A 24,119-nucleotide genomic window follows, 5' to 3' on the forward strand; every position below is an offset into this window, starting at 1 on the left:
GATTTCCTGGTTTTATTAGAAATGGTTTAGTTGAGAAGGCAAAAGCACAACAGCAAATCTAGAGAAATTTGTACAAACAATAAACAAGTTCACTATGCTGATGTCCTGTGTCTTTCTCAAAGGTGAAACCAAATGTTTTTCATTTGGCAGCTGAGCAGTGTAATAAATTAATATGAAACAAGAGTAGCTATTAAAAAACTGTATTTTCCCCCCTCCTCAAGTGTTACATTTTTAGTGAAAAGATGAAATCACATGAACAGTTCACTTTTCCTCTTGAAAAGCTTCAGTGCTGAGGAGTGCCATGGACAGCCAGGGAGGAATGCCAGCACAGAGCAACCCCTTCCTCCAGCCAGAGCCACACAGAGACCCCTCAGGCAACACTGAGAGCTCCCCACTCTGCACCAAATTCACATTAAAGTGCTTCTTAGGCAACCAAGACAAAATCTAGAGAATCCTCTGGGCTCATTCCTGGTTTATTTTAATAAAGAAATTACTTATCTGGCCCCAACAAAACGGGGTAAAAGATTTACTTTCACATAGAACTTTACAGAGCTGCAACTGAATCCAAAGGAGCATTTTCATAAATAGATGTACAGTTGCTCTCATTACACAGTATTTATTTGCTCAAGGTAATTTCTTCCTTGTGCTCACAAGTCTGTTCTTCCTTTTGCAGACAGTCCATGGTTTCTCTCCAGCTCTTCCCCCGTTTTGAGACCACAACAGCATCCTGTCAGCAGAATTTCTGGCCATGAAAATGGTCATGTTCTCATAGTTAGGTTCTAGAATTGTTACTGTAAATAATTAACAATCATGGCAAAAGAACAAGGAACAGGTAGATTGGGTTCAGCTTTAATAGATTCTGAAACATCTCGAAGTCAGTGCAACCCACAGCAAAATCCAGAAGTTTTGTTAAAACCACCTGCACACGTGAGAGAAAATGAAGTGCTCGGTTTTAGGCAGCAGTGCTGGAGACTGTGCAGATTCCTGAACAGTCAGTGCACCTCGGGAATTCCACTGCAGGTTTTTCAGTCTGTAAAGGTCTGTGTAAGTTTGAAGACCCTGCAGCTACAGAGAGCAAACCTGAGAGTGTCACCTGCACACTCAGACAGCCTAATGCAGCACTGCTGCCTCCTGGAACAGTGCCTCAAGAACATGCCGTCAGCCCAGGATCCAGGGAATTTCCCTATCACCAAACAGCTGCAAGGAGGGAAGCCATGTACAATTTTTCAAGTGACTAGAAACTTCCATTTATTAAAGCCCAGTGCAAGCTGGATTTAATTTAATGATCGTTAATTGTTCTTAATGTGAGAGCTAGTCTTGTGCAGCAATCAAAGGGTTAAAGTGGAACTCTAGTATTTTAAACAAATTCACATATTCTCTACACAAATTTGGCAAATTCATGTTGCAGCCTTAGATCTCATTCCTGCAATTCCTGCAAAACATCTCCAGCTCCTCCATGGGAAGCCAAGAGAAGCCCCAGGGCAGCCAGGAGTGCTGGGCACAGTCCCCAGTGGCCACCAGGGCTGGGCAGCTCTGGCCTCCAGCCTGGCCAGGTGCACCTCCTGAACCAAATCTGCTTTGACACATGCTCCCAAAAGAGCTCGAGGCCAGAGAGCAGCTGAGTATGGAAAAACTGATTGCATCAGAAACACTGCAGCCAAAAGGAAATCAAACCATGACTTCAAAGCCAATCAAAAAACCAAAACAACCCCCCAAAAGCAAGCGTTACATGTGTGTAGATGTAATAAATATTGCAAAGCACATTTGTCTTTTCCCCCCCAAGTCAATAAGTATAAAGAAATAAACAATGCACCAAAAACATCAGCTTCCAGCAACGAAAATGTTGGAGTCAGCAAAATACCTGCAAGCCAACTGAAGGGAAAGCTTTTGCATTGTCACCCAATCACAAGTTGCTTCCAGTTCTATGCAGCCAAATCAAACCCTCTTCAAATTCACAAGTTTGACCTAAATAAGCACCACAGCATGAAAAGCTTCTTTAAAAGTAGGATGTCAAGAGACTTTGTTTAAAATATAAAATAAAATGTGAGATAAAAGGTTTCCATTGGTCAAGTTTGAAAAATTGCCTTCCTTTATCCAACCACAGCCTGTCCCTTTGAGCCAACCAAAACCACACCTTTAGGTTTGTCCTTAATGAACACAGCCTGGCTGAGTTGCAAAATCTGACAGGAATAGACGGCTGTGAGATGCATTCTGAGGGTTGGGCAAAGGGAAACAACATTACAGAGGAGAAGGAACACCAAGGAACAATTAGGGTGGGCAGAGGAACTTATTAATTCTCAGCCATCCTCCTCTATCTTCAGGAATCTCACTGTCCTCCCCAGTTCGGTGTTGTTCACGTGTCCTGTGGTTACTGTCTTCTGTCTTCTGTCTCTGATCTGGAAAATGCCATCACAACATCCTCAGCACCTGCAACAACAATGGATACAGGAAAACGGTGCCATAATTACTTCCCTTAAAGAGCAGTGGAGAGATGCAGTACCCAAAATGTTCTACACATCCAAACAACCAACAAGAAAGCAAATTACAAACTAAGGAATGCCAAAACCAGCACCACTGCCTGTCCCAGTAACTGCTCAGCTCCATGTAATCCTCTTCCAGGGCTTTGCAAGTTCAAATTCAACTCTGATGGAGCACCAGGATGTAAAATTCCTCCAGTCTTTTACATGAAGCATATCAAGAAGCAAATCTCAGTTTTGTGCCCCAAGCAACTTCTGTCTATACACCTGCAAGCAAGGTAAAGGAGGACTAATAAAAATGCCTCATCTGTTCTCATTACATGAATTCCATTTCTCAGTTATCTAATCTGCTCTTCAGTTGGAATATAGCTGGAGAAGTGGTCAAAAATGGTTGTAAATTCCCCTTGCTAATGTCCTTCAAAGCTAAATCAATGCTCATGGAATGTAACTGCACTTACTTTTATACACTTCACAATTTGTTTGCTATATGTACTCAAAGGAGGAAATATTAAGGACCAAGCAGTAATAGTTTGTTTTTCATATGTAGGGCCCTTATCTTATATAAAACTACATCAAAAACTGCTCTGATGCACCCTCTTGCTGGCATTCAGAAGCCCTGCAGTCATCTCCCTTTTCATCTCCTGCACAAACTGTTTCTTCCTTGATCAAAACATAAATGATATATAGCACCAGGATCCAGCTCGGAATTAACAAGCTGCCTTGTTGGTTTTAAAACACGCAAGAACTACCAGCCCCTAAAGAAAAACAAGGATTTCACTTGCAAGGATTGTGAGAAAGCCTTCAGTGCTGGAGAGGGAGAAGGGCAGCTCCAGCAGCTCCTCTGGCACGGGGTGCTGCAGCTCCCCTCTAAGAGCAGCTGGAGTCTCCTGGCAACCACAGAGTCACAGACTCTCACTCGGCACAGGGATGAGTGCATTCCTGAACGATGCTGATTGCTTTCCTGGGGTCTGCCCTTTCCAACTCCCCCTTCCTAAACAGGAACAAAATTCTTACAGGTTTCCTTGCAGCCCTCCCAGGAAAGGAGGGATCCCAGAGAAGCCCACGGCTCCCTGCTCCTGCCCAGCGTGTGGCCACGTCTGGAGGTGCCCCCCAGCAAAAGACCCTGGGTGACACTTGTCCAGAAAAAGATCATCCACATTGCTCAGCATAACAGCAGGTTTTGTTCCAGCCCTGTCCTATAACCCAAACTCCCCAGAGCTGAAGGAAACCAAGCTAACGAGGCTGCTCATTAAGCCATTCCCCAGTGCCCGTGTACAGGCACAGCCAGAGAACAGAGCTGGGCACTCTGTGTGCTCAAGGGAAAGCAGGGACTCAAGTACTAGGGAACAGAGTAGCTCCTGCAGGCCCACTTGGCTCCCACAACGGATGTTTTCTTACTAATCAAGTAAAATAATGCAAAAAGCAGAGCACAGGTTATAAAGTTAAACTGCACATGGCCAAGAGCCCGTGACTGAGACAATGGATGGTGAACCACGTCTGCTTTGAGCATATCCTTCACTGAGCTCTGCACTTCCAGCTATTAATGTATAGAACAATGACAAAGGCACACTTGTACCTGACCTGCATCCACACAAACAGCTGCTCTCTCCGCAGCTGCCCTTTTTCCAGGCACACATTTCTACCCTGAAATACTTACAAGAAACCCAGTGAAATATTCCCCATCTTTTATGAGCAAAGCATTGTCACAAACCTTTAGACATTCAGATACTTCTCTCATTGCTTCTGCCTTATGCTTTCTCACCCTCATTTTTCCCAGAAATTAAGAATAATTAACAAGTGGGCTTATGTCCCATCTTAGAAAGCAACTGTGACAATCTTACAACACTAACATCCAAAAAATCCCACTGAGATTATGTTCCAACTGCAATTGTTTGAATTGCTGCATTCAGAGCTCTTTTATACCACTTGCTCTTCATTCTCAGCAAGCCAAGATGAGCTGAAGGTCAAGTGGCTCTCCTGCAGGGCAGGGCAGGCTGCAGACAGGCCCTGAGCTCAGTGCCCAGCTGCTCCCCAGCTCAGCTCCAGGGCAGAAAGCTTCCCCAGAGGGGCTGATGCCAGAGCTGCCCAGCACGGCCCTGGGCACAGGGACAGGAACCCAGCAGGGTCCAGGCTGGATTAAAACCACACCACCTTAACACAAGAGAAGATGCTGATACCTCTAACAGCTGCTGCTTCCAAGTGCTCTTGGAATGATAAATAGATATGTACACCTGATTTGCTTGTAGTCACCTGCAGAATTAATTAAACCCCAAAAGCATTTAGAGATCAGAAGGTTTAGCCTGTTGGGAATTTCTAAAAGCTGCCAAACTTAAAAAAAGAAATTCTTCACTTCACACAAGATCTTTGCATATATACATTTCTTCAATCACCTTCCAGCAACAATCTTCTAAAGCATTAACTCTTCCCTGAAATTCCCAGTACTAGCATCCTAGTCTGGCATTCTAAAAATACACCATGCACTGCTGAGAGCAGCAGCACATTAAAACAAGCCTTGTGTTCAGCAAGATAAAGCTGCACTGAGCAGAGCTCTGTCTCCATTCTCCATCACCATCTGCCAAGTCATGAGCAGGGTCTCTTGGAGCCCCACGAGCAGCCTGGGCTGGTTTTGGTGCCCCATCACCCCGAGAACACGTCTCACCCAGCCAGGCACGTGTTTGCATCTCAGCCTTGCCCTCCCCATGGAGCAGCTTCCTCCAGGAGCCAGCAGCACACTCCTGTTGCTATAGGAACACCAGAGCTGCAATCACCAAGGTCTCAGCACAATTCCCATCTCCTGCTTCCATTCCCAGACCTGCCAGAGCAGTGAGCCCAGAGCCAGCCCACCCTTGGAAATGCAGGGAGCTGGGGAACAGGGAACACAGGGCTTATGCAGGAGATGCTTCTGTGCCTAGAACTTCCTGAGAGGCATTTTGCTTATATTCAAAAATATGTGAGAAAGCCTGAATTTCATCAAGAGTGAGCTGCCTTAGCTCTTGCTGCAATGCAGGCAAGACTGATATATGTGTGAATATCCCAAAACAGTTCCATTTTCAATATTATTTTCAATGTGTGAACATCCCAAAACATCCCCTCTCCAGCACACACACTGGTTGAACTGAGTTGCCTCAGGGTTCCTCAGTTATTATTGGAGCCATAACAACAAACACTCCACAGATGTCAGCTAAAGAGCTCCCAAGTAAAGAAATACACCCTGGATTTTGCACTTTTAGGTGATAACAATGATTGAAAAATAAAATTGTTACAAAAAATGTGAACATGACATTAATATTAGACTCAATTATCCTATCTCCTCTTCCAATAAAAATAATCATAGACTGAAGGGGAGTCTTAGCCTTCAGGCTTAATTAAAAATTAAAGATATTCTAAGACGCTTCTTGATCCAAATTAACTTCCATTGCTGGATCCTTAGACTACAAACAGAGAACCATGGAGGAACTTTAAATGTCAGACATTGGTATTGCCAGTGGCTCATGGAGGATTTAAGGCACAAGCCTGAATTCAGCAGGGACAGTAAAAACTCCTTCCTTGAGTGCACTGTCACACGCTGAGACACGGACACAGAGGCTGCAGTGACTCCCTGTGGCCAAACCAAGGGGCTCACCCAGGACCCACAGCTCGTGGCAGAAACCCCAGCAGGGACAAGCTCAGCAGCCCTGCCCAGGTAACTGCTGTGGGGCACAGCCTCAGACACAGACCATGGACACACACAAAAAATGCAACAGAGACTGGAGTGCACTGACAGAATTCTACACTATTCACCCTCTACACTCCTGTCAAGAAAGCTCCAGTGAAACAGAACAGCCCTCCTGGAACTGGAGCCAGCCTGCAGTATTTTAGGGGACACACAGAAACCTGCAGGTCCATAACAAAGCTCTCAGAGTGCTCAGGCCAACAACATCATTCTGGTTTTTTGGAACAAAATGGGGATGTGAAGTCAGCTTTGTGTCTTTTGTGCCTGCTGGAGGAAAATGGCTCTAAAGATACATCAGAGACAAGTCAGGCTGAGAGCAACCTGTCCTTCTGTGGAACAAAAGATTGTGAAATCCACTGAAGCGCTACTAGGTGTAAGTTACTCCCTAAATAACAGCTCTTCTTGTTGCTCTGCAAGACAAGCTGAATAAAGGAAAGAAAATCCTCCAGAGGAGATTCAGTGAAAACAGAAGAGTAGGGAAGAAAATTCCTTTAAGCAATCTTGGAGCAACAGAACAGTGAGTGTGTGGACTTGCAGGGGTTTTCCAGCACAAGGCAATGCCATCTAGTGGAGATGGGATCTCCCTTAGGGGGGCACATCCCACATCTATCTCATGGTATTCCCAACTTCCAGGAATTTCACACTCAGCCATTCCTGTCTCACCGACCCCAGGACACAGCAGAGGGCACAGGCAGCAGCAAGCAAGGAGCTTTATCATTAGTGACTGTTAGAAACCTGGAGAGATTTCTAAGAAAATCAAAGTCCTGAGCAATAAATTATAGTTGCTTCTGTCTGTAGAGCACACTACAGCTTCAGCACCACTGCAGGAAGTACCTGTGTCCCCTGGCTGGACTCCTGATTTTATCACCTTTTCTTTGCCAAAGTGCAGGTAATTCAGCATAGATTTCACTGTGAAAAATGTACCTGCTAAGGATAATACGAAAAATGCCAACTGCAACCAAGTCTCTCTTAACTGGATGTGTTAAGTTTTTGTCAAGAAACAAGAAAATTCTCACTTTAGACTGGCAGAAAAGTTGTGCATTTTGGCTCAGAATTCTTCAAGTATATCCACCTCCATCAGCCCCCAGCTATGCAAGGAATGAGCACAGCAGCAAGTTTGTGCAGGCTGTGTTTGTAATGGATTTCTAAATGTCTCAGATCTGTACTGAACTTCTGCTCAATTCTTTATGGAACGAGTCTTACAATGTTCCTTTCAATACCAGACTGCACTCAATGAACATGATCTGGCACAAGGGCTGTGCAGGAGAGGGAGAGGACTCCAGAAAGAAACATTCAGGTTGATTAGTGGACTCACAGCAGCTCCACACAAATGTTTACCAGGACTTCTGCAAAGAATTACCAGGAGCGGCACATCCCGGCTGGCAGGACGGCTTTCAGCAGGTGGCACTCAGCAGCTAAAGGTGGGGTTTGCTGACACTGCTGGCCCAGGGCAAGCAGGTCCAGGGCAGGGGGGGAACTGGGAGGCACTGGGAGGCACTGGGAGGCACTGGGCAGTACTCACCCTGGTCGATGGAGTGCTGGGGCAGCTGGCTCAGCTGGCTGTTCACCACTCCCGCGTACGTGCGCAGGAACTCCTCCTCGCTGGCCGTCAGCTGTGGGCACAGAGGTGATGCCTCAGCACAAAATCAACAGACTGCAGGCACCACAGCACCCTCTCTATGCTCTTCACCACCTGCATCACCCCTGATTTGTGCAACTCGACCACCAGCAAGGACACGGCAGCCAAATGGGACATCATGAACTCATGGGCAGCTTCAGTGTCACCTTCAAACAGCTGCTTCACTTGGCTCTTCTTCCAATATTGAAAAACTTGAACTCATTTATCTATACATGCTAGGCATCACAAGCCTCATCATATCTAACAAATATCAATTAATTGTGTTTAACTGGTAATAGTTAAATCCAGGATGGCCAAAACAATTCAGCATTAAAACCAGACCACCACCTGCCCACCTCAACAAGCACTACCCCAGTTAGTCCAAAGTTGCCTGGAAACCCACGAAAGATGGGCCATGAAGTGCATCTTACGTTTGATCCCATCTTCCTGAGCATGAGCAGGACTCTCACTTTCTGCTGAATGTACATCTCCTCCGGACTCTTCCCGGGGACGCCCTCACGGTTCATTCCCCTCCTGCCAGCTCCTGGATTCCCTGCAGATACAAAATCAGGAAAAGACAAACTAGAATAGGCAATGGGGTCTAATAGGAAACAGAAGAAAAGTTTCATTTCCAAAATACCTGTTTTTCATCAGTGGGCAGATCACTGAATATCCTGGGAGAATAAGGAATCACATCCCCAGAGAAACCCTTAAAAATGTGAGCAGCTGAACTGGGCCTAACATATGCAACTGAAACATTCACAGAGGCTCATGTTCACATCCCCACAGCTCATTATCTGTGGTTACGTTACTGCAAGAGCAGAAAAGGAATTCTAAGAACTAGATGAAAGAATCACCCTGACAGAAGAGTCCGTGGTTTGGGGTTTTTTCCATAAATAAGCACCAGCAGAATGAAAACAGGATGCAGAATGCACAGCCATCAAGCCAGCAATGGCTAAACAAAAGCTGTGTGAAATCCAAACTCTTAAGTCTTCCTCTGCTTTTTCTTTTTTCCTTTATGTATCATATAAAAAGGCCATTGCATTACACTGAAAGTTATTAAAATTAATGAATTGGCTTTGGAGAGAAAGCAGAGCTAAGAGGAGCAGGGAAAGAGTATCATTTAAAAGCTGAGCTTTTGCTTCTTATTTTAATAAAAATAATTATGTTTTAGAATAAATAGACTGTGCTATCCAAATTCTATAGCACAAAGTATGATTATACTTTATTATATGAGTATTTGGTAATTACTTAAAGTTCCACAACAGAGTGTTTACCATGACAAAAAACCAAACAGGCATTCTCTTCAGCTGCTCTTAAAAACCATCCTGAATCATGTTTATTAAGTCAACAATAGTAAAAACCTTAACCTGAAATGTAAAAAGTAATGGTGCCTCAAATAGCACACTGCTCCAGCAGTGTCACAAACTGACCCAGCCCCTCCCCAGTGCTGTGTGCTGGAGAAATGTAACCCCTGACACCACGAGAGAGATGGAGAGGGACTGTTCACAGGAGCCTGGAGTGACAGCAAGGGACAATGGCTTCACACTCATGGAGAGTGGGTTAAACTGGATGTTGGGAAGAAATTCCTCCCTGTGAGGCCCTGGCACAGGGTGCCCAGAGCAGCTGGGGCTGCCCCTGGATCCCTGGCAGTGCCCAGGGCCAGGCTGGACATTGGGACAGGGGGAGGTGTCCCTGCCATGGCTGGGGTGGGATGGGTGGGCTCTGAGGTCCCTTCCCACCCAAACCATGCCATGCTCCCATGGGTGGATGGAGGTGTGACCCAGCCACTCCTGCACCCCACACACCTCAGAGAAGTGGCTCCAAAACAGGTCTTCAATCCCTTTTCACTCCCAGAACTGGGTCTGGTCCTACACCAGCCTATGAATGTGATTTTCTGAACCTCAGTAATGAAGGGAACACGCTCCACAAGGCTTGCATAGGGAAAGCTGTATCCCAGCAGGTTCAAACACAGTTTTCCCAGTAATGTTTTCCTGCAGTCATTACCAACCTCTCCTCTCACTTCATTTTCATTATTACTTTTAAGGGAAAGTAATCTGGGTGTGGAAACCGTTTAAAATTACACATAGGCCCTCCTGAGTGAGTCAGAAGTAATGCAAACTCCAGCAGCAGCTGCTGGGACAGGCTTTGCCACCCACATTACTGAGCATGGAGATAACAGCAGTAAAATGTGAGAAAGATCCATCACCAGTCCTTCTTGAACATGTTTCAGTGGGAAGATCTGCATGAAGCTGCTTTGCTATAGATGGTTCTGCTTGGAAACCTGCAGCCTGTACATGTGCAAGGTGATGACTGTTGGGGTTTTTATACAACCAGCAAACTGCTCTCTGAAGGGGGAATTAAACAATCCCATAGTTCTGTGTAGTGTCAACTCAAGTAAGTAAATTGCATTATGCTACAAGGTATATACTCCACAGTGCAATTTACTGAGTGCTAACAAGTGATGCCAATAGTAAGGCAATGAACAAAATAAGGTATTGAGCAAGAGACATTAAGTTATACACATGCAGAGACTGATAAAACAGTAAACATTGATCAAGACACCCAGTTAAAAGTCTGAAAAAGGTTTAAGGCTGAAAGGTTGTGACTGGTTCTTAATATAATAAATACTTAAAAAAAATATTGTACTTGGAAAGGGAAGCTGCTGTACTGGCAAACAATCAACTTAGAAAACAAAAATGATTACAATGAAAGCTGAAATGTAGTAGGACAGCAATTGTTTAAAAACTAAACAAAATGGATGGGATATCAATAGGTGGCACCATCCACAAGCACCAAGAAAATGCCACAGCTGTCCCCATGCCAATGGGGAAGACCCCACTTCAGCATTCCTCTGCACATCAGATATCACAAGACCTGGTCTGGTTGCTATTCATTGTTTTCCACCATAACTATCTCCTAGCTCTTCATTAATTTTCAAACTTTAAAAAAAATGGGTGATGGGAATTCCTATCTAAGCCTGATTCTTCTAAAGCAACCTTCAGCCAAGATGGGTTTGTCATGAAGCCACCTATTCAACAGGAAGGATAAAAATCCTAAGGCCTGCTCATTCAGTGAATGTTTCACATAATTAGTAAGCAGCATGGGGAAAAAAGCACTCAATATAGCTCAAAAAATATGTACAGAGATGTAAAATTCAGTTTTCAGAGCAACAGAGCTCTCCCTACACCACACAATTATCCTGCCACCACAGCTCTTCCTTCAATGACATCAAAGGGGAAAGACAAAGGTTTTAAAACAGCACTGAGACCCCAGCGTGAGAAATGTGAACATATCTCTGTTTTCTTTTTACATAAAGCTTTCAGAAGACACAGTTTAGGATGACAACATCACCCAGCATATGCTACATGAGAAAATTTCCAAACCCACATACAAAGCTGGTCCATGCCCAGAAGACAGCATGATCCACATTTGCAAATGAAGGACTGAAAAATCTTATCCAAGTACTTATCAACTCTGTTCTCTCCAGAAAGCTACATTAATATGCTACACATTATGAAATGCTCCTTAAGCAGCATTTCCCTGTCCCTATCAATCTTTCTGGCACATGGACGAGTGGCCACTGCCCCATCCCCAACCAACAAAATACCAGATTTCTGTGCCAACATACCTCAACAACCACAGGAGATCAGATAATCCACGTGTTCAGTTCTGATCAGTGATAGGAGCTGAAAAAACGTATGAGGGAATTGCCCTGTGAAAACAAATAAGCAAAGATTATAGAACATACACAGCTGAACCCCAGAAAGATCCTTAACCCAGCACACCTTCACTCCCAGTCAGCTTTAGAACACGGTCTAGGTAAAATTCATAGAACTGCACGCTTGTCTGGAGCTGTTAAGCATAAAAACCTTTTTATGTCTAAAGTTTTTTCAAGTCAAGCCATTCTTCAGCCGCAAGATTTCCACCCTGACCATACCAGTGACATTCCCAATCACTTGAGAATGAATTACATTCAAGCTTTGCATTTTTAGGAAGCTTTGAGCATAAAACCCAACTGATACGTCCTGGCCTCAGCAAAGAAGTGATGGGACCTCGGGAGAATTTCTGGGAATCGTGTCCTGGATGGCTGGCACTGCAGGAAGAGAGGCCAAAGGCTGGTGAAGCCACAGAGAATGCACTGTTCTATCAGATCTGGAACTGGTCTCTCCAGGTAAGGGTGAGGCAGATGTGCAGAGCCAACAGGAAAGCTTGGGCTGCCTGTGCTTACCTCTGGCAGCTAAAGTGGATCTACTTCCCAATGCCAGTTTTCCATTCCTTCCTCACAAGGACTGACCTGTGCACTTCAAAAGCTGCAGTGTTAGTCAGAAATGATTGCATTCTTCACTAAACTGTGTTAAAAGACTAAATGCTTCAAGCTTGTCCTGTTGCATCCAACCCACTGCAAATGGACATAACTGGGTCACCTAATTCTCCCTTGTTTGCCAGGCACAGACAACGAAATTTAGTTCTCATTTATTTTTAAGATGATTCACGTGACAGAATAATAAACAAAGATCTATATATTACAGCCAACACTGCCAGCCCAGCTTTGCCAAAGCAATAAATGAAGAGTTTGAAAATCCTGCCTCCCTTTCCCAGCAGGAGGCCAGCCAGTGACAGATGGGAACGCTGTCCTGCAGTCCAGCACTTCCCTCCCCACGCTGCCTGGACTGGGCTGGGTGAGGATCCAGGAATTCCTTCAGCTCAGCAAGGCCCAACATGTGGACTGGGCAGAGCCAGGAATGCCTGACATCCCCATCTGCCTCCCTGCAAAGCCTCTCCTGGGCTGGAGAAAGGCTGAGCAACCCTGGCCCTTGGAAACCGAGCCTGAGCAGCACCTCTCACTCACCACTGAGGATTGAAGCTGCAGGTTCCTGGCAAGGCAGGAAGTCAGAGAGCAGAGGAAACCAGACATGGGTTTGGAAGGAGAAACTGGAGGCACTTCTACACCTAAAAACACCTGGGCTACTTTACAAGGGTATTATCCAAGTAATGTAACAGCTAAGTACTTCCATTTTTCCCACTAGCATTAAGGAATACTTCCTCCCCTCTCCTCATTGTTACTTGCTCTGAAAAGTCTCTAATGAAAATAAAATAGATTTCTTCCCAAAAAATTAATTAAAAAGGCCACAGTGGCTTTCTCTTCAATTACTGACCCCAGACAGTACATAATGAAAAATACTCTAACTGCAGTTAGCCTTCCCTTTCATTCTTTTTTCCCAACTAGGTTTAGAACATCAGCTACTGGAATTTCGCTTCAAAAAAATGTAGACAGGAGAAATCTGAACTCAATCTCAGTTTAACTTGTCTGTTTTACCAACAGATGGAAACAGCTCCTCAGGAAACTCAAGCCTCACCAGCAAGAGCTGTTTTGACTGAACGCCTCCAGAAGAAGATTCCAACACACAGCAACTGAAAATTACAGATTTGTAACTGCATTTCCTTCACTTCCACCTACACTGGTATGAATTCAAAACCTGGAAGGGACTTTCTGCTGGACAATGCCACAGATCAGTCCATAATTAAGAACTCTCAAATTCTTCTGACTCCCCTCCCTTCATCTTTCTAAATAAACAAAAACTTCACATCTCAACAGAAAAAGAGACAAAATGCATTTTTATAAATTTTGCATAAAGGAAGTTACTTAAGCATCACATTAAGTTTTAAAGCCATGCTTATTTAATGCAATGAGAAAGCAACAAGAGCTTTTGTTCCTTCAAATTTCATGTTCTCCCCAACACTGTAGTCCTCTGTAATGCTGAAATTCCTAACAACCACATTTTACTGTGTGGGGAAACACAAAGTGCAACTGAGGAATCTGCACAGCCTAAATTAAGGGGGAAGAAAATAAAAAGACATAAGCTGTTGGAAAATGTAGTATTTTACATATCCAGTCTTAATAATTTAGGGAACTTAGAGCAGCCATCTGGCAAGTTCTTTAAAACCTGTCACAGCTACCTCTTTAATATCTTGTAGCATTTCCAGTTATAGCCAAAAGAAACCCAACAGGAGTTAGTTCAGCTGCAATTTATTTTTCTGGTTGAATCTGACTGGTTCTGTTCAAGGCAGTTAAAACCCTCAATTAATGGGATAGGATTATAAAGCTCAGATAAGGAGTTATGGTGAATAAACCTGAGCACTGCAGGTTCCCTTTGCTCTACACAAGTGGAGTTCAGAGCAGTGGGAAGGGGTCCCTTTGACTCTCTGATATCATTATCCAAGGTTAAGCCATTCCCCTCCACAGTTCCACCACTGAGCACTTCACTGCTTAAACATGGTCATACTGGGAAGCTTGGAAGTGCAAGGGGATGCTGCCCCTAATTTAAGCTTTGTTAATTTTCAAATGACATTTTTCAGAGAACAGTTAGAGCCTGAAAACCCTTCCAAGCTGGAGCCTGAAACCTGAAGTCAGGAACCAGTCTGCAAAAACCCTGCTACAAATTTTCCTCTAATTCATTTTGACTCATGACCTTCAGTCACAGGCAGCTGGAGACTGGATTAATTCTCATCTCCAGAGGAATACAATGAAGAATTCATAACAGCTACCTATTTATAGGTGAACAGTAAGAACTGAAATATTTAATACAGGTTTTTTTTTCTTGATTTCTATGTTCAGTGATACCTTTTAGCTGACTTCAGAATCTGAACCCCAGTGTCAGATTTAGGTCAATTTACTGCTGGAACTCCCGTGGTAGGTTCACATCTCTTAAATGTTAGATTTAAATTTTTAACGAAACACTACAGTCCTCCTTCTTGAGGAAGGACAGGAAACAGCCCCAAACACTGCCATTTATTCATGAAACATTTATGAACACAAGCAGGGGTTTTTCTCCCCAGTGCTGGATCACCTTTCAGAGTTTTAAAACAGACTTCAAAAGTAGCAGTGAAGTACATTCCATAAAGTTTCCCAATATACCAAAACAGTTCTTACATCAATGCTCAAGCTGACATAAAAATAAATTTAAGAAATCCTACTATCATAATCACCACTTTCATGAAATTAACATTTGCCTCCTGACCTTCAGGCACACACAAACCAGATGATTTCTCCCCCTTGTCTCAAGGAGAAGACACCTCTCACATCTCAGAGTTAAAAGAGACAGCACAGGGTTTTAGGTGGTTCATGTCAGTTAACTTGAAACCTCTGAAATTAAATGTAGTAACAGCAACAAAACCTGAAAAAAAGCCTTTCATTTCACAAAGGTATTCACACTTCAAAGATTAATGTGTCAAAAATTCGTTAAAAAGTGACAACACTTTATAAACAGCAGTTTATACACAAACTGCATCCCAGTCCAAGAGACAATTCCAGTAGAATGTTCCAATATTTTACTCACAATGGTCACCAACAGCTGGAAGGACAGTGCTGCTCTCGTCCCAGTCATGGGCATCCTTCACAGAGGCTCAGGCACCTCTGCTATTTAAAGCAAAGCTACAAATCTTCTAGGCAGGAAATTAGGCACTAATGACACTATGTCACTAATGATAACTACCAGGTATCCCACTGAACAATTACCGCTGTAAAAAGTGTTCAGCATCCATCATTAAAATAGAACAGTACAGCAAAGCTTTGTATGGATCTATCTGTAAATATTTTATTTCAGAAACAGAAAATGGTGTTTCCAGCACACAGACCATCTCATCTAAACTTGAGATGCCTTTTCTTGTCTCTGAGAAATTAGTTCTATTTTCATAGTTTGATATTAATTTAGAACAAGTGAAAAAATGGAGCGCCAATAATAGGTAAAAATTATCAACTACCTACAGGAATCAACAAATGATTTTCAGTGTATGCACCCCATTTTATATGGTTGTACATCATTGTACAGATATGAAGCCATGGAACACCTCTGAGCTGTGATATTTTTTGACTATTAATTATTGACACCAATGACAGTCCCCAGGTCTCTTCTGCCAGGTGATGGCAGAACCTGAGCCAAGGCCAATTCCCAAACGTGCACAGGAACATGGAGACCATTAATTGTAGTCACACCAATCAGCTGTATTATATTATATATATATATATTATTGTATTATATATCACCAAAGCCACGTTCTCAAAGCAGCTCTGCACAAACATTGAGCTCAGGATCCTCTGGGGACTCACAGCTCTTTAGTATTAAATCTGGGGTTTACTGAAGATGGACATTTACAATAGAGAAAATGAAGTCAACAGGGTAAAAAATAACAATACACAGCACATAAACACCCTGCACTCATGAAATATAACCACTGATAAAGAGCTACTTGACTGTGAAAGCAGGATATTGGCTCACTCTTCATAATGAACCTAAAATAAGTCTCCACCACACAGCACAATGTCAAAATCGATGCAGGTATGTCTACGTGCCCAAGGTGCAGGATGTTTTTTCTGCCTCTTCAGGAATTCTCAAGTGACTTAAAATGGAGCAGAAACATGCAAGAGGACAGTCAGAATTACCAGCACTGTTAATGTGAAGAACTTCAATATTTGGTATGTTCCCAACCAGCTTCGTTAACAGTGTATTCATATTCAGATTTTTTATATTACACTGCAAAATTTGATGCAGTTACAAAAATTTGATGTTTCAGGCAACTTTAACAAAAAGGCAAGTGACAGTATTAACTATTCATAAATGAAAAGAGAACAATCTAAAATCACAGGATCAAAGTGGCTGAGGTTAGAGGGACCAGAGTGGATCATCTGTTCCAGCCTCCCTGCTCCAGCAAGGTCATCCTAGATCACAAAGCCTTAATCAGAACAGCAAAATCCTAACTGAGAACAGGAAAAATTCCAGTAAGTATCTGTAAGCAGTTAAAATAACAATGACATTGAATTTCAATCCACAATCATACAGTAAAAGCCTCCAAAGACCAAAAGTGCCATTTCTGGAGTCCAACTCCTGTGCTGGAGTGACCAACTTCTCCCAGCCCGTGCACACAATGCTGGGTGTATTTAACCTGAAATGGCAGAGAGCACAAGAGGTGGCACAGAAAGGTTTTCTCTCCACTGTACAGATATCTCCACATTTGATATAGATACATATTTATAGGCATTTCTCTGGTTCTTCTCGACACAGGATCAACAGCCAGGTATTAGTGAGAGCTTTCAAAGTAAACACGATCTGTGCTGCTCTGTAATTTTTACTGACTTCTGAACATCATTATTGCCAGGTCACAGACATTTCACACTGCAAATACCTATAAATCTTTTATAGTAGAAAGATTATGGCTAACTAGATTTTTTAAAAGCAATTAAAATGTGAGCTGTTATTAGCTTGGTGACTACTTAGCATTTTAGTGTTTTGCAACAGTGTATCAAAGTACACTGTCAGGACCACAGAATCTCAGATTAATAGTTCTTTACTACCAAAATTGTGTAATCATTGGACAACAACATGAAATAGCTCTGGCCTCAATAAAATTTGCAGTAAAATGTGACAAATGCAGCCCTTATATCACCTAGTTATCTTGCCACTTTAAGGAAAAAACCCCCAAAACTTCTGTGCTGCTTTTCCCATGGATGCTCTAAATAACCAAAAAAAGCAAAGAAGAGGTTTCTGTTCTGAATCAAGGTTTAACCTTCAAAACCATTTAAAGAGATTTATTATTAATAGCTCTTGCTGTGAGCTGAACTAAGAATTAATGGCTCTTTGTCTAATATGGTTACATCCCTCGATCATCTCTTTGGTACTAACCAGAACACGAACTCTGCCTCCCCAGTGATCCATCAGCACCAGCAATTTACTGGATAACGTGGGCAAGAGACTCTTGCTCCTAGGGCCTTCATAAAATAATAATCCACGAAACTTTTCCTGGATAGTGTTCCATAGATTGGACTCAGTAGAGTATGCTGAGTATTCCAGCTCCTCTCTTCTCTGAAGGACTTACTAGAAACAAAAAGCACAAGAGAAGGATTTTGGTTCCTTCTTAGGTCACCAAACAAGACTGCTGTGAAGATATCTGATGGAAAGAGGAGGGAGGAAGAAAAGAAATCCTTTTCAGTTTTAAGAGGACTTTTAACATTCACTAATTTAAAACTAATTCCTAATTGCATCCCAGTTTTAACATGGACATTTTGCTTTCCCTATGTTTTGGACAAATGGGATTGCAAGGAAGGAAATCTTGCCTTCAAGAGACTTCCTATTTCTCAGGAAAATGGATGCAATTTCCTTCCTGCCCAGCCACAATTCTGAATGTTACCTTAATTATAAGAGCCGTGAACTAAAGCTGCATGAGGTCAGTGGCCTGACAGCCACAGAGTCCCTTCAGCAAACCCCACGGGCTGCAGGGCCTGAAGGGCTCCAGAGAGCCCCCACTGCATTCCTGAGCACAATGGAACTATCACAGGCAAGACAGAACACACATATTAAACACAACCATATGTAAAACTATTAATTTAGATTAATCAAACTCCAATACATAACAATAGTAACAACAGGAGTTAGCCCAGAGACCATTCACAACAATGCTGGAGAGTGGCTGATCCTCACACAAGTTAAAACCACTGCAAGATCCCAGATCACTTCAGGAAGTTCCCAAGAGCAGGACTGCACCCAGCCACCACCAATTTAAGGCAGAATGGGCAAAGAGAATGACTGGAAGTGCAGCCAGATTTCTGCAGCTCCCAAACCACAGTTAGCTACACCTCTGTTATGGTTCCCAACAAGAGGAAGGAGCTGACAGCAGTTACACCTAAAACTGCAGCTACCAACAGCAATGAAATGAATGCATGAAAAACAAGGGGCCAAAACTGTACTGCCTCACATGTGCTATTTCACACACAGGACTTTAAATAAAGATTAAAACCTATTTTGCAAAAGTCAGTGAACTACGAATCTTGACAGTGAAACAGTAGGATGAGAATGGTTGCAGTTTGATGTGAATTGTGAAAGGCTTATTTTACCAAGTTCATTGTAGCTGCTGACCAAGATTTCAGCAATAAAAGTTCTGTTTAGCAAAACGTGATGTTTCTGACCTCTGAAGTTAAGCAAAACCTTTCACGAATTCCACATAAACCGAGTATTATTTGGCATCTACAGACATTCCTGAAAAAAGGCAGCTAAGAAGATGTGAATGGTCCTATTTTTCTTAGTTTGGCATCAATTCTTAAAGTTAATTATAATGTGTTATTGCTGATTGGTTTTGCATAAACATTCAGTTAACTATGTTTATCTTGAAGTCTGATATTGCCTCCCCTGACCAACTGAGCAAGCTGCCAAGGCACAAAGAAATTTCCACTTTTCCACTTAAGATCCAACACACTCAAAGTTAGGAAACTCCATTAAAATTGCATTAATATGGCAACAGGCACCAGAGATCCCTGCAGCTGCAATATCCCTTCCTCACTTGTACAAAAAGCCTTCCTTCTGTAATTTACCTTAAGCTGTTTCAGGATCTATATTTCTCCTTTACAGCAACTCTGCTGCAAAAATTTAGGTCACATTTCCTTTAAGGGTGCACGTCCATGTGTACTTATTTAAAGCTCAAGGAAATTAATTAAAAGCTCCTCACTGACTTCACTGTGCATTGAATCAGGACCTGGATGAGTTCAGAGGCAAAACAATTACACTTTAATTAAACATCTCCACCTTCATGTGAAGTAGTCAACTAATTTCATGGAAGGACAAACTGAGTCAGAAGGTTTCTGTGCTTGGTCATGGTCATAAACAGAGTTGATTACTTTAGTTGTTTCCTTATTTTTAGCTGCCCTCATAACACAGAGAAAATGGACTTGCTGAAAAATCAAATAAGTTCTTGGTCTGTGCATTTGCATGGAATAAAACAGAATGTTCCAAGACAACTGGAACAGTTGTACAAATTTACTGACTCCATCTCTGCTCTCCAATCAGTAGCTCATTTAGTCAGTCACAGGAATTCCAATAATGCAAGAAGTTGAAATTATTAGTGGGTTTTTTTGGAGATGTTTAGGCCGTTTTGTTTGTTTTAAAATAGCGTTAATAATTATATCTCTATTATTTTTGAAAACAGAAATAGGCTTGGCAGATTTGATACTTGTAAAACCTTGGGTGTATTTACTGAAAAGGAAGAAGTATAACTCCACTTTCTGAATTCAGACTGACATTTAAACCATACAGAAGCTCTGTAACATTCTGTCAGATCACCAGCAGTGAGCAGAAACAAGAATGAGCTTTCCTCACTTTTTTGAGCATTTGTTATATAATGCTTCCTCAACACTAAGACTGAAAATAAATCTGAGTCAGGAGAGTGCTACCCTTATTCTAGTACTAACTAATGGGTGTTGGTTAATTCGCTGATCTTTGATTTCTTCTCACCTCTAGTTCTGCTCACTCTGCTTCTCACGCCAATGGAAGCTCATGGACAGCTCTTCAAAGGAAAAAAAAACTCTAAGAGCCCTCCATTCTCAGAGATATAATACTGAACAAAATGGTTTGGGGTTGTTTTCCTAAATGAATCTAAGTTATTTGGTAAAAAGTTTTTAGCCCATTTCAAACCTATTTACATATCATTTCTCCTTTGAACTTAGAAGATCATTAAATTACCAACACTGGATGTGGAACAGGTGGCAATGTTTCTGTTCCAATAATTTATATCTTTGGTGCACATCACCATCACAACTCAGACTAGTAACACTCTTGTATATACAATAGCTTTAGCCCAGAACATAAACATTTGGCACGTTTGTTAGGATTGCAATTTTCCCAATCACCTCTGCACTACACACCGATGGTGTGGTACAGCTGGAACAGCTGCCTCTGTCCTTGCTGCATTTCAGCAGGAAATCCAATCTGATGACATCCTGCAGTAAAAAGAATACAGTTTCACCCATGCATGTACAGAAACATTTCTGATACCAAATCCTTCCTTTTGGAAAAAACTCTCCTGGAAGTTTCTGCCAGCATCTCCAACAGCAGCCTCCAAAAGCCTCTCTGTGCACAGCACTTGGGTGGATGTTTGATGCTTCAAACTAGGTCAGATGCTCAGGAGGGTGCTTTGTAGTCAACAACCAACTTAGGAACTGAAATACGTAGTAAAAAACATAAATGTTTGTGTTGGTTACAGATGACAAGCGTTTTGGAGAGGAAAAACTTCTATTAAACACATATAAATAGATCTATTTCTGACAAGCTGTTTCCTAGGCAAAACATCAACCTTGAACAGCTTAACCACATCAGGCACATTTAGGTGATAGCTCTGTTTGCCCATATGCAACTGCAGAATGGGTTTTAATTTTTGGCAGCAGATATGTATCACAGTCATTGTTAGTAATTGCAAAATCTACGTTTTGTTTCCGTTCACTTTTGGTTTGTTTAGAAAACAACACAAATTGCTTTGGAAACATCTCTCTCCGCCTGAAAAGTGAAGTGCTCTCAAACCTGGATGGGGAAAGGGTGGAAGGGAGCAGAAAGTGATACAGCTGCAGCTTTCTCATGAAACTGGGATTCAGAACTCGCCTTCCCAAACACTCAACAGGATGCTCTGTCCAGAGACACTTATGAGCATTAATGGATTTTGTTAAGACAGGGACAACTGTGATCCACAGCCCTCCCTGTCCACACAGCCCTGGATCCCACACTCCTGCCAGCCCAGGGATGGTTTTCCTGCTGAAGATTTCACTGTCTTCCCACCTGGACGTCAAGAAGAATCCTGAAAGCATTTTTCTGCCCCATGTAACTTTTCCATAACTTGCATAACTGCAAGGCTAACAATGAACTAAAGGAGGAAACTGCTTAAAAGCAGACTTGGGTCTGACCCATTACCAGTGAAGTTTTCCAAAGTGGCCACTGCTCCTGCATTTGTTCAGTTCCACACACTTCTTAATAGATTTATTATTTCTGTGTACCACATCAACTAAGACAACACACAAATCCCCAGCAACTCTGAACTGTACTGAGGGAGCTGCCAGTTTCTCCTAAGATGCCAAACATACAATGACTGATGATGCTTTTTCAGCTAAGGGCAAAGTGAAGCATCAGAAATGTACCTGAAGTACACCTGTCACCATTTTCCAAATGAATATGTTTGTCAAGGTAAAAGTAACTTGGTAAGAAAACCAGCCTGTATTTTTAAAAGTAGTAACGCCTGGATTTCTGTATGCTCCCTCACACTGAATACCTGTACTTTCATAATAAACTCCACTGAACTACATGTTTAGTCTCATTTTTTTCACTATTTACATAGAGGTTCTCCTTCAGCAGGCTACTTCACATCACACATGAGCTCCAAAAATAACCAAGGCAAAAACAAATTGAAAGCCTGCAAGTTCAGCACCCAAAAAAAAAAATAAAAAATACATATAGTAGGATTTTGTAGTATTTAAAAATATGTCCTTAAATACTCTCTAAACATGCCTCTGACCATATCTGAGCCAGCTGAGAACAGGACTGTGAACTAGCAAACCTAACTTGCCTCCGAAGTCTGCGGGAGTTTGGTGTTTTGTTTTCTTTTTTAAATCTTCACATCTGCAGAATGTCTCACGCTCATCTCACAGAGCATCAAAGCTCATCCTGTTCAACATGCCAAGATGAGGAATGGACAAATAAAAGATGATATACAACAGAGCAACATATTCTCTTCTTGAAGAGAAATCAATCCTGAGTCTGAAAGGCAAATATGCCCTGATAAAGCACATCTGGATGCTGAGCAGAAACGAGGATCATGTCTCATCTGTCTCTGGAGCACTAATACATTCTGTTTCGGAGGATGATGCTGTCCCTCTCCCACGTTCCGTTTTTCCCAACAGGTAAAACACTAACGTGTGCCAACAGATACCGTCCATGTACACTGAAAGTTACCGAGCGCAGCCTCAGAGGCTCTAGAAACACGATTTCTAGCCAAGGCAGGAATCACCCCCGAGGGAAGCCCTTTACTAAACTCTGTCCGAGGGGCGTTTTCCCGGCCTTGGGCCGGGATGCCGAGAGCATCGCGGGCAGGCGGGGCTGCCCCGGGCCGGCGGTGCAGAGCAGCGCTCGCCGGCCCGAGCCACCTGCCGTCCCTCCCCAGGGCCCCAGCGCACTCCGGGCAGCCGCACCGCCACGGGCTTCACCTGCCGCAGCCGGGCAGCCATGCCCGGGCTGGGACAGCGCGGAACAGGGCGCCTCCTGACGCAGCGGGTGATGCCAGAAAATGAAGAAGGCACCTCCTGTACCTGTGCGGCGGGGCCAGGGCCTGCCGGGGGCCGGGGAGCGGCGGCGGCGCCGGCGGGGCGGCAGCGCGGAGCGGGGAGCGGGGAGGCCGGGCCGGCGGAGCGGAGCCAGCCCGGCCGAGCGCCTTTGTTCGCGGCACAAAGGGCACCGCGCTCACCTGGTGCGGGGCCGGCGGCCCCGGCGCTCCGGCGGCTCGGGCGGCGGCGGGGCGCGCTCGGCACAGGCGGGCGAGAGCGGCGGAGCCCGGCGGAGCCTCCTCCTCCGCCGTGACTCACCGCGGCGGCCCGAGGGAGGTGCCTGGGCGGCTCCGGGGGAGGGACCCGCCGCGGCCCGGCGCCCAGGGCAGCGGCGGCGCCGCAGGCAGCACCCGAGAGCCGGCCGGGAGGAAGGGGCGGGGACGCGGGGCAGGGCCGGGAAGGGGCGGGCAGGGCCGGGAAGGGCCGCGGCCGCGGGGGCAGAGCCCCGCCGGGAGCCCGGGGCAGGAGCCCGGGCAGGAGCTCGCCGCGGGGGCAGAGCGGCACGCACTCACCTCGGAAACAGCTCCGGAGGGACGCGGGGCCCGGCGGCCCCTCCCGGGCCGGGGCAGCGCGGCTGCGGCCGCTGCTCAGTAACGCTGCGCTAAGAAACTTAAAGACACTGCAACATCCACTACAGGTTAAGCTAATTCAGCCAATACAGAAAATAACCTCCAACTAGAATAAATGGTCATTGGTCATTGAAGCACTCAGAAATAAAGTAATGCTTCACCTGCATTGACTGAAGAAGAGTAAAAACCCCAGTGAACACGGAGAGGAATTAATTAAAACTAAAAACCAAGGAAGACAGACGCCACCAAAGGCTCTTCACCCTGCTCCATCACTCATCTGCATTATGGTTTCCCATTAGGTTAACAGTAACCCTGCTTCCTTACAGGGTGCATTGGTGAGGCCAGCAAGGTAAGTACAAAATTCCTGGAGATAAAAATGCTTTGTGTACCAATTGTTGTTTAGTAAAATGCATCTGTTTTTCACTCGGTATTTAACTTAGTTGCATAAAGATAGTCACAGTAATGAAATAGGTGGCACTTCCTGTAACAGCTTGATACTTAATGACATCAAAGCCCGATGCCACTGAAATCCAAACCCCGCTGCCAGCTAATGAAGGGCTTAACATGAAAGCCTCTGCAAAGAGCAAACCCAAGCCGCTGACAGGAACAGGAATGG

At 43.8% G+C, this 24,119-nt stretch overlaps 1 protein-coding gene across 1 annotated transcript; it reads right to left on the reverse strand.

The window, feature by feature from the left end:
* Positions 1–457: 457 nt before the first annotated feature.
* CTNNBIP1 (catenin beta interacting protein 1) lies at positions 458–23,201 on the reverse strand. The gene is made up of 5 exons (XM_086860846.1): positions 23,075–23,201; positions 11,439–11,522; positions 8,239–8,360; positions 7,712–7,802; positions 458–2,427 (listed from the first exon to the last, which is right to left on the reverse strand). The coding sequence occupies exons 3-5, from the start codon at positions 8,332–8,334 to the stop codon at positions 2,369–2,371; spliced, it is 246 nt and encodes an 81-aa protein (XP_086716972.1). The 5' UTR covers positions 8,335–8,360; positions 11,439–11,522; positions 23,075–23,201; the 3' UTR covers positions 458–2,368.
* Between the last annotated feature and the right edge of the window lie 918 nt (positions 23,202–24,119).

The sequence above is a fragment of the Cyanistes caeruleus genome, chromosome 22 (genome assembly GCF_971803275.1).
Source record: "Cyanistes caeruleus chromosome 22, bCyaCae1.hap1.1, whole genome shotgun sequence".
NCBI classification, from domain to species: domain Eukaryota; kingdom Metazoa; phylum Chordata; class Aves; order Passeriformes; family Paridae; genus Cyanistes; species Cyanistes caeruleus.